Genomic DNA, 14,947 nt, shown 5'->3' on the forward strand with positions numbered 1-14,947 from the left:
TTTTGAAATGAGATTATTCAAAACCCAGAGACTATTGGTTAAATTTTAAAACAGGATCACAGGCAATGTAAAGCTAGAGACTACTTCTACTACTTTTAGTAATAATTTCTTTGGAGGCACAAATGGTAAAACTGTTGGGAGACACAGATAAATTGGTCTAACAGTGGATACTAGGACAACTCCATTGAGTTGGGAGGGTCTACATCCAGCCACTGCTTGTCAGTTAACTGCTTATTATACTTCTCATCTTATTAGACACTGAAATTCTCACTGTTAGCTAACACATTGGCCTTGAAACATATACCTCAAGATTACTGATTTCATTAGCAGTGAAAATAAATGATCCATTATGCAGAGAATTCTTACAGTAAAATATACATTACCTTTTGTTCTACTCATTGCACTTGATCTTAGCCAAAAGCTTGTAAAGTGTCGTTCTTTTGTATTTGTCACCCACCTTACTGTGTGGGAAATTGAAAGCTTTGATTATGCCTGTAGGGTAGAATAATAATATACCAACCTCTACAGTTTCATATAATTTTTGGAAGATTAAAATAAAGAATATTTACAAAAGTAGTGTATAAATATAGTACTCCTGTATAATTACTCCTACACATGTGTAAAGGGAATGGTTCCAGGAACTCTTGGACATTGATGCCTCCAGAAGTGCAAGTGTTCATTTAAAACCCTGTAGAGTTATTTGCATTTATATCTGTCTGTCTATTTTAAATAATCTCTTTTATTTGTAGTGCCTAACACAATACAAATGCAAGGCAAATAGCTATTATATTGATTGTTTAGGGAGTTGTGACAACACATAGCTATATTCATGCCCAGTACACATATGTTTACAAATATTTTCAACTCACAATTGGCTGTGTCCATGGATGTGAGCGCAATGGATACAGAGGGTTTGATTGTATGTGGTTTTCTGTCCATTACTGGGTTCTTGAAATAAATTTAGGTGACTATCCTTTTAAGGAACTGTAATAATTATTATTTATCATTATTTTGCAATGTTAAGAATTAAACCCAGACCCTCAGAAATATGAGGTAAGTATATATCACTAAATTACACCTCTCCTTATTTAATATTTTTCTAGAGAATTATTATCTGGTGGCGCTGCTGCAAGAGATTAACTAGGAAGGAAGAATGCTGCTGCACCCTGTGATCATGAAGGGAAGACCAGGATGGTACTGTGGGTGGACAGTAGGTCATCAGGATTCCTTTACCCATGGCAACAGGTCATGCTACCTTGTAAGAAGACTGAATCATCACTCCTGGTAGTGTAATCAGAGTCTGATTTCATCTTTAATAATAAAGTACTGAGAGTTCCCAGGCCCCATTTCTATGTTCCTTTCTACCCGAAAGAAAAAAACTAAAACATAACAAAACCAAAACAAATAATAATAAATAATAATAATAATAATAATAATAATAATAATAATAATAATAATAATAAACAACTCTGCAAACACAAAAATAAAACCAAACCTCTTTTAGCACTCCTGAAAAGTTCAAGCCATCAGTGTCTACTCCCCCAAAGGGAACACCCTTGGCCTTAACTCTTACCCAACCACCATAAAACTTCAAGCCAGTTGCTCCTTTCTGTGCTCTCAGCAATTTTCAGACCTGCTTGGCAGCCTAGATTGCTCTTTCTAGGAAGCTCATAATGTGAGTCATAAACTCTTCCTACCTTTATGTATATGGCATCATCCTTTATACAATATGAACACAATTTTAGGCATGTGTATGAGGGGGATGGAATCTCCCATTGCCTGCATCAGTAAAAAGAAGCAGAACTAAGGACTATGAGAAAAGGGCTGGCAGTAACTGAGATGCCACCCAAAGACAGCATTAAAAGCTTCTTCCCTACCGATGAATTGTCACCTTTGATCACTTCCTGACTCTAAGGCCCCAGACTGCGTTAAAAGCATCATAATGAAGATGCTGATGGAAATGGTGATGTTGAGAGGTTGTAACTAATATCACTCAAGCAGCACTGCCCATACAGTTAATTAAATTGTCAGCTTGTCTACATATCCGATGAGATACCAACTATATTGAACCACCCATCTTAAAGCAGAGGGAAATGACAGTTGGGTTAACCAACTCTTCCAAGGTTGTCCTGGTGGTCAGCGATGGACTAGAGTTTGAACTTTGGCAGTTGCCCCTATGCTTCAGTTTTTTTTAAATTTAAATTAGAAACAAGATTGTTTTACATGTCAAACCCAGTTCTTTCTTCCTCCCCTCCTCCCCTGCCCCCCCCCACTAACACCCTACCAGGTAAAGCCTTCCATGGGGGGGTCTTCAGAGTCTGTCATATCCTTTGGGATAGGGCCTACGCCCTCCCCCATGTGTCTAGGCTGAGGGAGTATTCCTCTATGTAAAATGGGCTCCCAAAGTCCATTCCTATGCTAGGGAAAAGTACTGATCTACTACAAGAGGCCCCATAGATTTCTGAGGCCTCCTTACTGACACCCACATTCATGGGTTCATATCAGTTCCATGCTGGTTTACCAGTGATCAGTCTGGGGACCAAGAGCTCCCCGTTGTTTAGGTCAGCTGTTTCTGTTGGTTTCACCAGCCTGGTCTGGACCCCTTTGCTCATCACTCCTCTTTCTCTGCAACTGGATTCCAGTTCAGTTCATTGTTTAGCTGTGGGTATCTGCTTCTATTTCCACCAGCTGATGGATGAAGGCTCTAGGATGGCATATAAGTTAGTCATCAATCTCATTATCAGCGAAGGGCATTTAAGGTAGCCTCTCCACTGTTGCTTAGATGGTTAGGTGATGTCATCCTTGTAGATCTCTGGACATTTCCCTAGTGCCTGATTTCTCTTTAAACCTATACTGGCTCCCTCTCTGATGGTATCTCTTATCTTGCTCTCCTCTATTCTACCCCCTACACATCCTTCCTGCTCCCTTATGTCCTTCTCACCCCTCTTCTTCTCCACTTCTCATTCTCCTAGTTCCCTCCCTCCTCCCCCATGATCCCAATTTGCTCAGATCTTGTCCCTTTCCTCTTCTCCAGGGGGCCATGTATTTCTCTTTTAGAGTCCTCCTTGTTGCCTAGCTTCTCTGATGGTGTGGATTATAGGCTGGCAATCCTTTGCTCTATGTGCAAAATCCATATATGAGTGAGTGCATACCATGTTTGTTTTTTGTGACTCAATGGAATTGAATTGAAAACCCTGATATTAACCCACACACCCACGAACACCTGATTTTTGACACAGAAGCTAAAGATATACAATGGAATAAAGAAAGCATCTTCAACAAATGGTGCTGGCATAACTGGATGCTGGCAAGGAGAAGACTGCAGACAGATCCATGGCTATATCCATGCACAAAACTTAAGTCCAAATGGATCAAAGACCTCAACGTAAATCCAGCCACACTGAATTTATTAGAAGAGAAAGTGGGAAGTACCCTTGAACTACTTGGTAAAGGAGACAGCTTCCTAAACATTATACCTGTAGCACGGACACTGAGATCAACAATTAATAAATGGGACTTCCTGAAACTGAAAAGTGTCTGTAAGGCAAAGGACACAGTCAGCCAGACAAAATGGCAGCCCACAGAATGGGAAAAGATATTTACCAACCCTCTATCTGACAGAGGGGTGATCTCCAAAATTTACAAAGAACTCAAGAAGCTAGTTTCCAAAACACCTAATAATCCAATTAAAAAGTGGGGTACAGAACTAAATAGATAATTCTAAACAGAGGAATCTAAAATGGCTGAAAGACACATAAGAAAGTGCTCAACATCCATAGCCATCTGGGAAATGCAAATCAAAACAACTCTGAGATACCATCTTAAACCCATCTGAATGGGTAAACTCAAAATACCAATGACAGTTCATCCTGGAGAGGATGTGGAGAAAGGGGCACTCTCCTCCATTGCTGGTGAGAGTGCAAACTTGTACAGCCACTTTGGAAATCAGTATGGAGATTTCTCTAGAAAATGAGAATCAGTGTACCTCAAGATCCAGCAATTCTACTCTTAGGCATATACCCAAAAGAAGCACATTCGTACAACTAGGACATCTGTTCAACTATGTTCATACCAGCATTATTTGCAATAGCCAGAAGCAACCTAGATGCCCCTCAACTGAAGAATGGATAGAGAAAGTGTGGTATATTTACACAATGGAGTACTACTCATTGGAAAAAAAATGGAATATTGAAATTTGCAGGCAAATGGATGGAACTAGAAGAAACCCATGCTTCAGTTTCGATAACAAATAATTTCCCCATGTGCTCCCCTAGGGTAGCAGTCTTTCCTTTGTGAATTCAGAGTATGTGAGCTAGAAGAGCACTGAATGGATGAGGGAGAGAGAACCCCTCTCCTACTTGTTGATGTTACTGGGTGGCTGTGGACTTGTGCAGAGGCAATGGGAGTGGTGAAATCATTGTAGAAAGAGGAAGACTCTGGCTCCCCTACAAACGGAAAGCGTCTACACCTGCCTCCAATTCCAGCTTTCACAATGGGAGCTAGATGCGTGATTTGTTTTATTTATTTATTTATTTATTTATTTATTTATTTATTTATTTTTTGTATAGCAATTTGAGGATGGTGGTTATAGTTGGTAATTGAGATGATAGCAATAAAGGAAAATATTTACAATCATTTTGATGAAGCTAAAACATTTAAACAGAAGGGCACAACACTGAACATTCATGGAGGTGTTAGCTACTCATGACTGACATCAGTTTCTTCAATAACAGATGTGAGATTTTGTTAAAGATTCTTCTATTAGTTACTTTTAAAATTAAAACAAACTCACAACATGCTATACTAAACATTTGAAATGAATTCTTAGTCCATTTTTGACAGGAACTCAATTTCTAATTCTTGAAAGTATAATCAAATGGGAGTAAGTTCATACTTCATTTTAAAAAATATGCAAAAGCATCTTTGTGAACAGATTTTCAGCGATACTTTGTCTGATTCTTGACAGATTCTAAAATACGAAGAGAAGTGGCTAAAAATTCCCTAGTGTTGATCTGCCTGGGTGACAAGCCCACACAGTAGAGAGAGTGGAATGATTTAGAGGTACTCTACTTTCAGAGAGCTAGTTGAATTTCCACCAAATATATTCTTGGATACTTAAGCTTTAAAATCCTAAGAAATGTAATTGCTATTACTATAGATCTATTGTATGTATTGGTACAAGAATGCCACTCTTAGAATCCTGTGTTTCCTATGTATCACACTATGATAACATGAAAAAGAGATTATAGACATAATTTATCATGTGTCAGAGTTATTTAAATACAGAACTAATAAATAAAAATTACAACTCCTATATATCTTTGTTCACCATACATGTTCATTTATTTCAATACTGATTTAATTGAACTGAGGGCTAAAAACATTAACTCCCTGATATCATATATGAAAAAAAGGAGCAAGGGAAGCAGAAAACCCAATCACAACAGCTTGTCTGCATGAGGTGTTCCAAGTACTCCAAGGCCTCTTTAAGCTTTAGAAATTCTTTTTGAATTATCCACCACGTATTCATTTATTCAACAACTTGGTTCTGAGAATCTTCTATGTGCCAGGGATTTATCAGTGATCAAGGAGCACAAATGTGTGTTATTTGCATATCAGAAAACTCAACGAATATGATTAAAATTAATAGCATCCTTTGTTGAATGTCAACGAATGCAAGCAAACAGGGTGAAACAGACATTTCTCCCTGATCTAAACAGCTAGAGGCACACTGGTCCTGGGGATGCAATTAGTTTCTCTGAGATGTAAAAATTCTGGTTGTACTCTTAAGACACAGACTTTTAGCTAGCTACCTCTGAATCTGCTCCTCTAGCTCCAAGACTGAGCAGGTGGGAAGGACTCTAGCCAGGGCTAGCTGCAACCACACCTTGTAGCTTGAATACAGCTCCTTTGAACCTAAAATGACACAGAGTACTGTCACTAGCAAGATGGTGGATAGTGTCTGTGGAGGTGGGGTGCTGGTCAGAAAGGCTGCTTCTAACCTTAGTTAACAGCCAGATCATTTTTTTAAATTTATTTTTTACATTGCAATCCCAGCTCCTCTCCCTCCTCTCCTTGTGTTCCTCCCACACTCCCAACCTCACCTCTCATTTGTTCTTCAAAGAGGGGAAGGCCTCCCCTAGGAAGTCTACTAAGTCTGTCTCATCATCTCATTGAGGCAGGATCAACAGCCAGACTGGTTTTAAAAACTCCTGGGATAAATGCTATCCATATCAGAAATCTATCAATCACGATGAAGAATATATACTGTACTTCTGATTCTCGACAGATTTCCTCTCTAGGGCAACAGTGCACCTTGTTAACTCAGTTGTGCCAGTTGACCTTTATTGAGCATTTACCATATGCCAAGCATATTCTAGGAGCTGGGAAGAGATAGTGAGCAAGGCAGATAGAGTTTCTGGCCTCTTTCCAAAGACAAGGAGGATCTGCTTCAGTTGCAAGTATGTGCTATGAAGACAGGAACAAGTGAGGAAAGAGGCCTGGTTTCGAAGGGTTAACTAGGATATCACCATTTGCGAAGATATTTTACAAAGTTATTGAGGAAAGCAGGCAATTGGTCATGAGATAGTGGGAGGGGCAGGGGCAGGGGCAGGGCAAAGCCACAAACGGGAAATGAGATGAGAGGGTCTGAGAGCAAGTGAGGGGGACGAAAGGATGTAAGGAACAGGGGTTGGTATGAGTCAGAGCAGCACACAGGAAGTAGACCATGCTGAGAAGCTTTCCCTTGGTTCTAAGTGTGATGGAAAAACACTAAAGGGTTTGATTTGGAAAGGGCTTTGAGCAGTGATTTCCATGTGGCAAAGATCATTCTATCAGTTCGACTAAGCATAGAGTGGAGGGACCAAGAGCAGAACCAAGGCATCTTGTTGGAGGGTTTTGTCCAAGGGGGAGAGAAAGATGTTTACTTTGCAAATAGTAGGTGTTCCTTAGTTGCCACAGAATTGACTGCGCACGGTGCTGTACCTGTGCTGCTGTAGAAAGCCAGTCCGCTGGAGGCGCTGAACTCCTCAATGAAGAACTGAGATAGGGAAATGTGCTCCTCAGTGTTTAAGGACTTGTTGCCATGTTTCCAGTACAGCATCAGGTCCTCTTCATTGTAAGCATCTAAAACAACACAGACAGTTCCTGCCTCAGAAGTTAGGTGACGTCTGCAGCTCTGTTTGAAACAGTTCTGAATCCACAGTTCCTGGTTCAATGGTGACCGTGTGCTATGTATTGAAAGATATTTTCCAAGGAGCTGAACAAACCCTCACACTTCATGTTCTGGAGAGATGGCTCAGTGGTTGAGAGCACTGCCTGCTCTTCCATGAGTCCTGAGTTCAATCCCCAGCAACCACATGATGGCTCACAACGTAATGAGATCTGGTGCCCTCTTCTGGCCTGCAGGCACACCTGCAGCAGAACACTATACATGATACCTAAGTCTTTAAAACACACACACACACACACACACACACACACACCACACACACACACACACACACACACACACACACACACACACACACACACACTCTTCAAAAAGGAAACAATCCGGAGCCTGAAGACTGTCAGGACAGAGATGTTTCTCCCTGGGTGATGTTTGTAACTCTCCAGTCTGCCTATCAGCAAGCACTCTTATATGAAATTAAGCCAGACCTCCAGGTAAGACCAGAACACTGCCTCACAGAGGCTAAGTCCATGTCTTTGCATTTCTTTAATGTACCTTCCTTGGATGAAATTCTAAAATGAGCCTTAAAAATTTTTTTTTATTGTGTTGTAAAATGTTGGTAATAGAAGTTACAAAGGAACAGATGTGCCGGTGCTATTCATCAAGATTTAGAGTTTTGGCCATATGATGAAAAAATGGATGTCAGGTAACACTAATTGTCAGGGAGCTGGGTCAGAGGCCCTTACCAGGACTTTGGCTAGGGAGTCTGTGGCCCAAGCTGGGTTCCTCTAGGGACCTCATACACACTCAATAGACCACTGGGACTTGTCTAGCTATAGGATTCCAGGACCTTCCACATGTGGAAGATCAGTGCTAATGTTAGAAAGCTGCACCCTCTAAAGGAGCTGCCTTTTTATTGCTGTTGTGAAAAATCACAAGATTATTTAATGACCAAAGCATTCCTGCCCCACCCCTACCCTAATCTTCTCATTTGAAACACAATCTATCATCATCATTAGAAGAAATGAGAAGTGGTGTAGCACCGAAAAGCAACACAATGTAACTGGAAAATATGACAGGATGCTTAAATGGTTGCTAAGCACATGTGTATTTCCCGTGAGTGTGTGAGGATGTGTTCCGACGATGATGTGGGCTTATTTCATCAGGCAGACAGACTTACAGCTTTCTAGCTCAAGGGAACAGTTCTGAGTATCCAGAGGAAACCGGCTGAAGTCCATCAAGCACATGGCCGAAACCGTTATCCTGGAAACGGAGTAAGAAATAGACCTGTGATCATTGACCCATAGGGCCCAACTAGCACACAGCAATGTGTCTCATTGTTTGCTTGCTTTGTGTGCCTTTCAGGGATAATGAGAAACAGGCCTGACCGTCTTCTGTCCAAATAACAAGAAAGCAAACCCAAAGGGGTAGGGATTACTCAAGACAGAGATTGATGAGTGAATTCTTACCCTTGTTCCCTCCCTCAGCATTTCCTGATTAGCTCCCTCTGCATTTTCTGGCTCTGATGATTCTTCTTTTTTTTTTTTTTTCTCAGAAAAATACCTCAAAGTCAGATGCTTTAAATGGATTTGAAAATGCTCTGATCTCTAGAAGATGCAAAATTTCATAGTCTCCAGTGAAAAGAGTTGGGGTGGTGCTAATACAAATCTATAGGCAAAGGTTCCCTTCACAAAGCACTAGGAAATGTTCCTGTGGTACAGAGGCAAAGCCAGTAGCATATTTAGGGATAGATCGATGTTCATAATACATAATTCAGGAACTGTTAAGCCAAAGACTTGCATATTGATGAGGCCTATTTTTTTTTCTTAAAAATTTTCTATTCTCCTCGATTTTCCTGGCTCCAGGCAGAGGCTGCCATCCTATGATCATGCCTCAAAGAGAGAGCTGCGGTAGCCACAATAGCAGATTAGAGGTTCATAAAAGGCCCCCGAGCAAGTCTGCAAAAACAAAGGCAACAGATGCTCCTGCCAGTGGTGCCTCTGAGTTAATCAGAAGAGCAGAACCACTTTATCTCTGTGGCCTGCATTTTATTGCCAATCATCAAAACCTCAAGAACTGAGGTGTGTGGATGATCTTTGTGTGCAGAGCACACACTTAGCCTGGTATGTTCCCAGAGCATTAAAGGAAGTGTTTCCCAAGGTCTTAACACCACTTGCTTCATAGCATACATGAAGAAATGAGTGACTGAAGAGGATTTTGGCTAGGTGGCCTCAGAACCCAACCTGGTACCTGGAGACCTAGATCTGTGCTTGGACTTGTTCTTTGTTGGATTGTGTTGTGAACTGCGTTCACAACAGTTTTGAGTCTTCTTGAGTGTGGGCATCCCTAAGTCCACCTCCAAGGTTGAGCTTCCACAGAAAGACTTAGAGTACTCAGTTAAACTGTTATGCTCATGGGTACACCTGAGTGAGGGACATTGCACTTCACTACAATAAGGATTAAAGCAATAACTGAAAAAGGGGAAGACTGAGTCCATGAGGGATCCCAAGAAATTTCCAGTTGTCCTTCCTGGAAAGTGTGACTTCATTCTGTCAGTAGTGATCTATATGGCATCATGAACAGAGCACTGTGGGTCAGGAGAGCTCATGCAGCCCTTGGTGTGGAAAACGTTAACTGAGAGTTGACCAGGTAGATGAATGATTTTTTGTTTCCATCCTCTCCAGAGGAGAGAATGATACCACGGCACAAGGAACCCATCGTAACCACCACGAGCATATGCTCTCTGGTATGGCTTAAGGACTCCAGATGAACACAGACACTTTTCTCAGGCAAGATAATCCAAGAGATTAAAGGTGACCTCACCATAGTCTGTCTGGCAAGGGCTAAACAGATATTAGAATGTGCAAGGTGATCTATTACTCTTCATCCTCTCAGTAAAGCAATTTTAAAACAGCCGATTCTTTGGTATGATTCTGTTTTCAATACCTAGTGGCTTTTGAGACTAGTATTTGTGAATACTATAGGAAACAGCACTGGGGGTGCTGGAGACATGGCTAAGTAGTTAAGAGCACTGAATGCTCTTCCAGAGGACCAGGGTTCTATTCTCAGCACCCACATAGCAGCTAACAAGATCTGATGCTCTCACATAGACATACATGCAGGCAAAACACAAATGTACATTAGAAAAAAAGGAAAGAGTATAGGACTGTTCATTAATTGCATTTATAGCTTTTACAAATGGCTGAAGATAGCTGCTCTGTGAATGATGCTTCTAATGAGCAAAAATAATTTATTGCTGCTCTCACAGTAATTTATCATAGTAGAAATATATTCTTTCATAGCTCTGCAGGCCAGAGGTCTAATTAGAATCACTGTTCCAAAGTTACTCTTGTAAGACATCTCAGGGAAAAATCCACCCACACTGGTTGACACCAGCTGTCCTTGGCTTGGGATCCCATTGCCAACTCTTCTTTTGTGTGTATCAGATTTCCTCTCCTTTTCTATTATGAAGACTCTTATGTTGCATCTAAAACCCAGGCAGATAATATAGGACTATTTTCCCATGTTGAGATCATTAATTTAGGGCTGGGTGTGGTGGCACACACCTTTGATACCAGTACTCAGGAGGTAGAGTAAGGCAGATCTTTGAGTTGAGGCCAGTCTGTTCTACAGAGAGGGGTCCAGGACAGCCAAGGCTACATAGAGAAACCCTGTATCTAAAAACAAACAAGCAAGCAAACATCATTAACTTAATCACATTTGCAAGGATCCTTTCCCCTCACCCCATATAGAGCAACTCATACAGTTTGCAAGGATAAAGACCACAGTTCTTAAAACATACTTATAGACCCTGTCTCAGATTTCTAGAGCATTAAGAAAGCTGAATACCCTGGACACACATATTTTTAATAGAATATCTACCACAAGCCATTCCATATGCACAGAATTCATTTGGCTAAAATAAAATATCAGTTAAAGTGAAAAGCCTCTGATAGCATAGTGCTATAATACATGTTTTAACTAAAACAAACAAAAAACAAGTGAGAAAACTTATGTTAACTTGCATTGTGATTATGCCTTCATATGACAAACGAAGGGGCTACCTGAAGAAAGCATTTCTCTGATTCAAGATTCTAAACTACTTGGTGGAGTACAGGGATAGGAAGGAGTTGGTTAATAGAAATGGGTTCACATACCTAAACAATTGTGTGTCAGACTTTTAAGGATTTCCAGATTTCAGCCCCACTCTATTTGTTCAAACAATATGTGGTCAGAGTGAAAAATATGCAGAATAGAAAGACGTTCTTTAAAGTTTTGGGTAACAGAAGTGGGGAAAATTACATAATCTGGTTGTGTTCCAATCTTCAGAATCATGAACCTGACACATCAGTGCTGTTAGTTTAGCGTAAAGCAAGACTCAGAAAGTCTTGTTAGATGGCTGCGGTCCAAGGAAGCCAAAGGCCAGAGGGAGCCCTCATACCTGAGACTGAAGAGAACATTCCCATCCGGATGGACTCGCAGCATGATGTTCTCCACGGTTGTGTCATGGATGAAGGATCTTTTAGAATGGACAAAGAAGATGTCAGGCACCCAAATCTTTTGAATCAATCTGTGATCGAATGTCATGCTTTTGTTTGTAGTGCTAGGAAAGGCGAGTCTCTCATCCTTCCAATAGTGCCGGAGATAAAATGTCATCGTAAAGTCCTGGGCACAGAGAAAGGGACCAGTGAGAACCGGTGCTCTGATTGCCACTTGAGTATGATGAACTCACTGAGGGCCACCGTGTTCATGGTCGTAAGTTACTGTTTGCATCCAAGTTTCAGAGCGATAGGATGAAGCCAGTCCCTCACTTTTTCTCACCCCCCTTCACTCCAGTCTCTTACTTCTTCCCATCCCTCCCTTCTTCCTTCTTTCCCTTCAACTTCATACTTCTTTTAAAACATGATACTACTATTGAAAAACAGTCTAGATTTAAACTCACGATCGTGTACCCTGGCCTCCGGAACTACTGCGTGCGCCACTATATTTAAGAAAAATCTGTAGGAGTATTGACCTTTAAATTTGTTCTTATGTTCATCAGTTTGTATTATTCTTTAGAAACAGATCACCCAAATTGAATATGCTATAGTTCTACAAGAACATGAACACAGTATTTATTAATGGGAAACAAGTAGTTGGAGGTTCAAGGCTACAGATGGTGATACATTTGATGCTTCAAGGATAGAAAGGATACTGTAAAAACGGTAGCTTGCACAAGAATCACTTTATAAGCTCGTTGAGATGTGAACTCCCTAGAAGCAAGTTGCCATTGCTCCCAATTAAGTGTGGCTCGGGATCTGAACTGGCTTGTGTACACTAGCTGTAAGAATATGGCAACAAGGGCGTAGAAACCTATATTAGCATCCAGTTCAGCCCAGCTCAGGGGGCTAAACTGGTACTGTAAGAACACAAGGAGGAGGGCTAAAAACCTATACTAACACTACAGTAACAAAAAACAGACAAACATTAAAGAATTTGAATTTTATATAGCATTCAAATATTACAGTTACTATTTTGGTTGGGTTAAGAGAAATTCCTATTATTTGTGTCATTGGGTGTGGATATTAATAATGTATTTTACTTTTTTTTTTTACTGTTTCACTTTTCACAATTATTTTCTTATCTTTCTCCACCCAAATCCAACTTTTCTTGAACTGGTGTGTATAACATGACTTTGGCATTTATTGTACAAACAAAAAACAACTCTCAGTCGATTGCAAATAAGTTACCAATTATTTGCCCATCCACATTGTTTTTCTTCGGTTCCAAAAGTGTCCACTGGCTTATTGCTGTGAATTAACTCTGACCCTTACAGAACCATTTCTTCAACACTGTGACACTTCTTCCCAGGGCAATGTGGGGGGTACCTGGTGGCTTGACTGAAGAGGCATATACTTGGAATGATATGCTCAGTCTGATCTGGAGGTCATTGGTCAAACACTGAACTAAGTTAGAGCAGGACAGGAAGTCCCAGTGTGGTATTATGCAGAAGAATGGCTGCAGGTGTGTGTATTTCATCATGAGTGTGCTGTGTATTCCAATAAGCAAGAAGAAAGTGGAGTGCCTTTACAAAAAAGTGGGGGGAGATAGCCGTGTTTGGATGGGAATACTGTGTGTTTTTGATGTGCCTACCTCATAAATCACACAACACTGACATTTCAGTTGAAAACACTTTTAACACCCCAGCACAAAAATCCAGGCTGGGATGTTTAATGTGGAAAAAGGAAGGACGATTACTATCAGGTTAACAGGCTCAAATAACACTAAGGACCAGCTGGGTAGCTATGAAAAGGGAGACTAAATCTAGAGAGAAGCAGTGCCTGGGGTCTAGGGCCAAGAGGCGGGTACAGGATCCATCTAAAGGCATCTAAAGGCATCTAAAGTTAAATCAGTTCTGGAGGCACTAAGATACAAAGTACTCCGGAGAGGCCCATAAGCTGCACTTTACTTGGTGCTGGGTACCAGCTAAGAGTATTTGTTATTTATATGCACATATAATTGAGACAAAGGAAACCCTTGTAAAGAGGGCAGAAGAGACAACAAAACGGAGTTGGGGTGGGGAGTGAGACTCATCTAGCATCGCTCCTGGGACAAACCTGACTGGTGCTTTATGGGACTGAAGAAAACACGCACACGCACACACACACACACACACACACACACACACACACACACACACACACACACAAGGACAGAAAGAAATCAGGGATCCTGTGGTCTGGGCTCTCTGCCGGAGAAGCCTGTGCACCTAGGACCCTCAGCTTGTTTATTACATAGACTTGAACGGCAGCAGCGTTGTTGCATACAGCTGAGCAAGGAAGCCGGTTATTGCACACAGATGGACAAGCAGGCATGAGGGTGGGGGTGGGAAGTGGTTATAGAACACAGCTGGACCAAGGGGACAGGTTTAGCTAATCTCTGTAGGAGCTGTCTCTGTAGGGGAGCTGTCTTCAGGTTGCAGATGTTGGGGAAGGGTAAAGCTATTCTGACTTTTTCTGCACATGCTGTCAATATTTCGCAAGTGAACCTTTGCCATCATTCCATGGGTCTGAGGCTCTGGGTTCCTGTCAACAGCACATGGTTACTCGGGACTTCCCTCACTCAGGGTGTCTTCTGGTTCCTACTGATGCTGGCAGCCATTAGGTATGAATGAGGTAAGGACCACTGAAAATGTGTCCTAGCAAGGAACTGTATCTTGCATGCAAACATATATGGAAGGGCTCATCAAAGCTCAGTCTATATAAAATTAGCATAAAACCAGGAGTTAAAAGAAATCCACTTGAAAACAAAGTATGCAAGTACAGAAACTGGGCCCAGCATGAACTCTTGTTACAGAAAAAATAACCCCAGTGCTGAAAATCACTTAAATGAAAACTATTTGGAGAGTTATCTAGACAAAAAGGGTCCTAATACATTAAAATATTGAATATGAAATGGAAAAAGTATGGTTGACGCCATTAAAACATAAAAGTGGCTAAAATGATGAAACCAGGTTAAAAAAGAGGAAAAGGTACAAAAAGTGAGTAAAGTGAGGTGACAACTGGGAAGAGAAGACAGATAGTAAGAGGTCACAGCTTTACTTCTATCTGAAAACACTTATTTTATTAGCTAATAGACATTCTATTAATAGACATCCTCTTAATCCTGATTTTATTTTCTTTTGTTCTGAAGCTTTTAGGTGTGTATTCTCATAAAATTTTCAAAGGTGACTTTTAGACAATTTTCCCCCTGTAGGTTCTTTATATCAGAGTTCAGAACATACAATCCCTGGTGAAT

General features: G+C 40.9%; 1 protein-coding gene across 1 annotated transcript in view; it reads right to left on the reverse strand.

Moving 5' to 3' along the window:
- Window positions 1-14,947, reverse strand: part of Gabrr3 (gamma-aminobutyric acid type A receptor subunit rho3) — a 56,530-nt gene that overhangs the window by 20,195 nt on the left and 21,388 nt on the right. The window contains exons 4-6 of the mRNA XM_027412448.2: window positions 11,613-11,836; window positions 8,352-8,434; window positions 6,985-7,125 (exon numbers count right to left, since the gene is read on the reverse strand). Of these exons, the coding sequence (XP_027268249.1) occupies window positions 6,985-7,125; window positions 8,352-8,434; window positions 11,613-11,836 (448 nt within the window). The remainder of the gene's footprint in view (window positions 1-6,984; window positions 7,126-8,351; window positions 8,435-11,612; window positions 11,837-14,947) is intronic.

The sequence above is a fragment of the Cricetulus griseus genome, chromosome 4, assembly GCF_003668045.3.
Source record: "Cricetulus griseus strain 17A/GY chromosome 4, alternate assembly CriGri-PICRH-1.0, whole genome shotgun sequence".
In the NCBI taxonomy this organism is placed as follows: domain Eukaryota; kingdom Metazoa; phylum Chordata; class Mammalia; order Rodentia; family Cricetidae; genus Cricetulus; species Cricetulus griseus.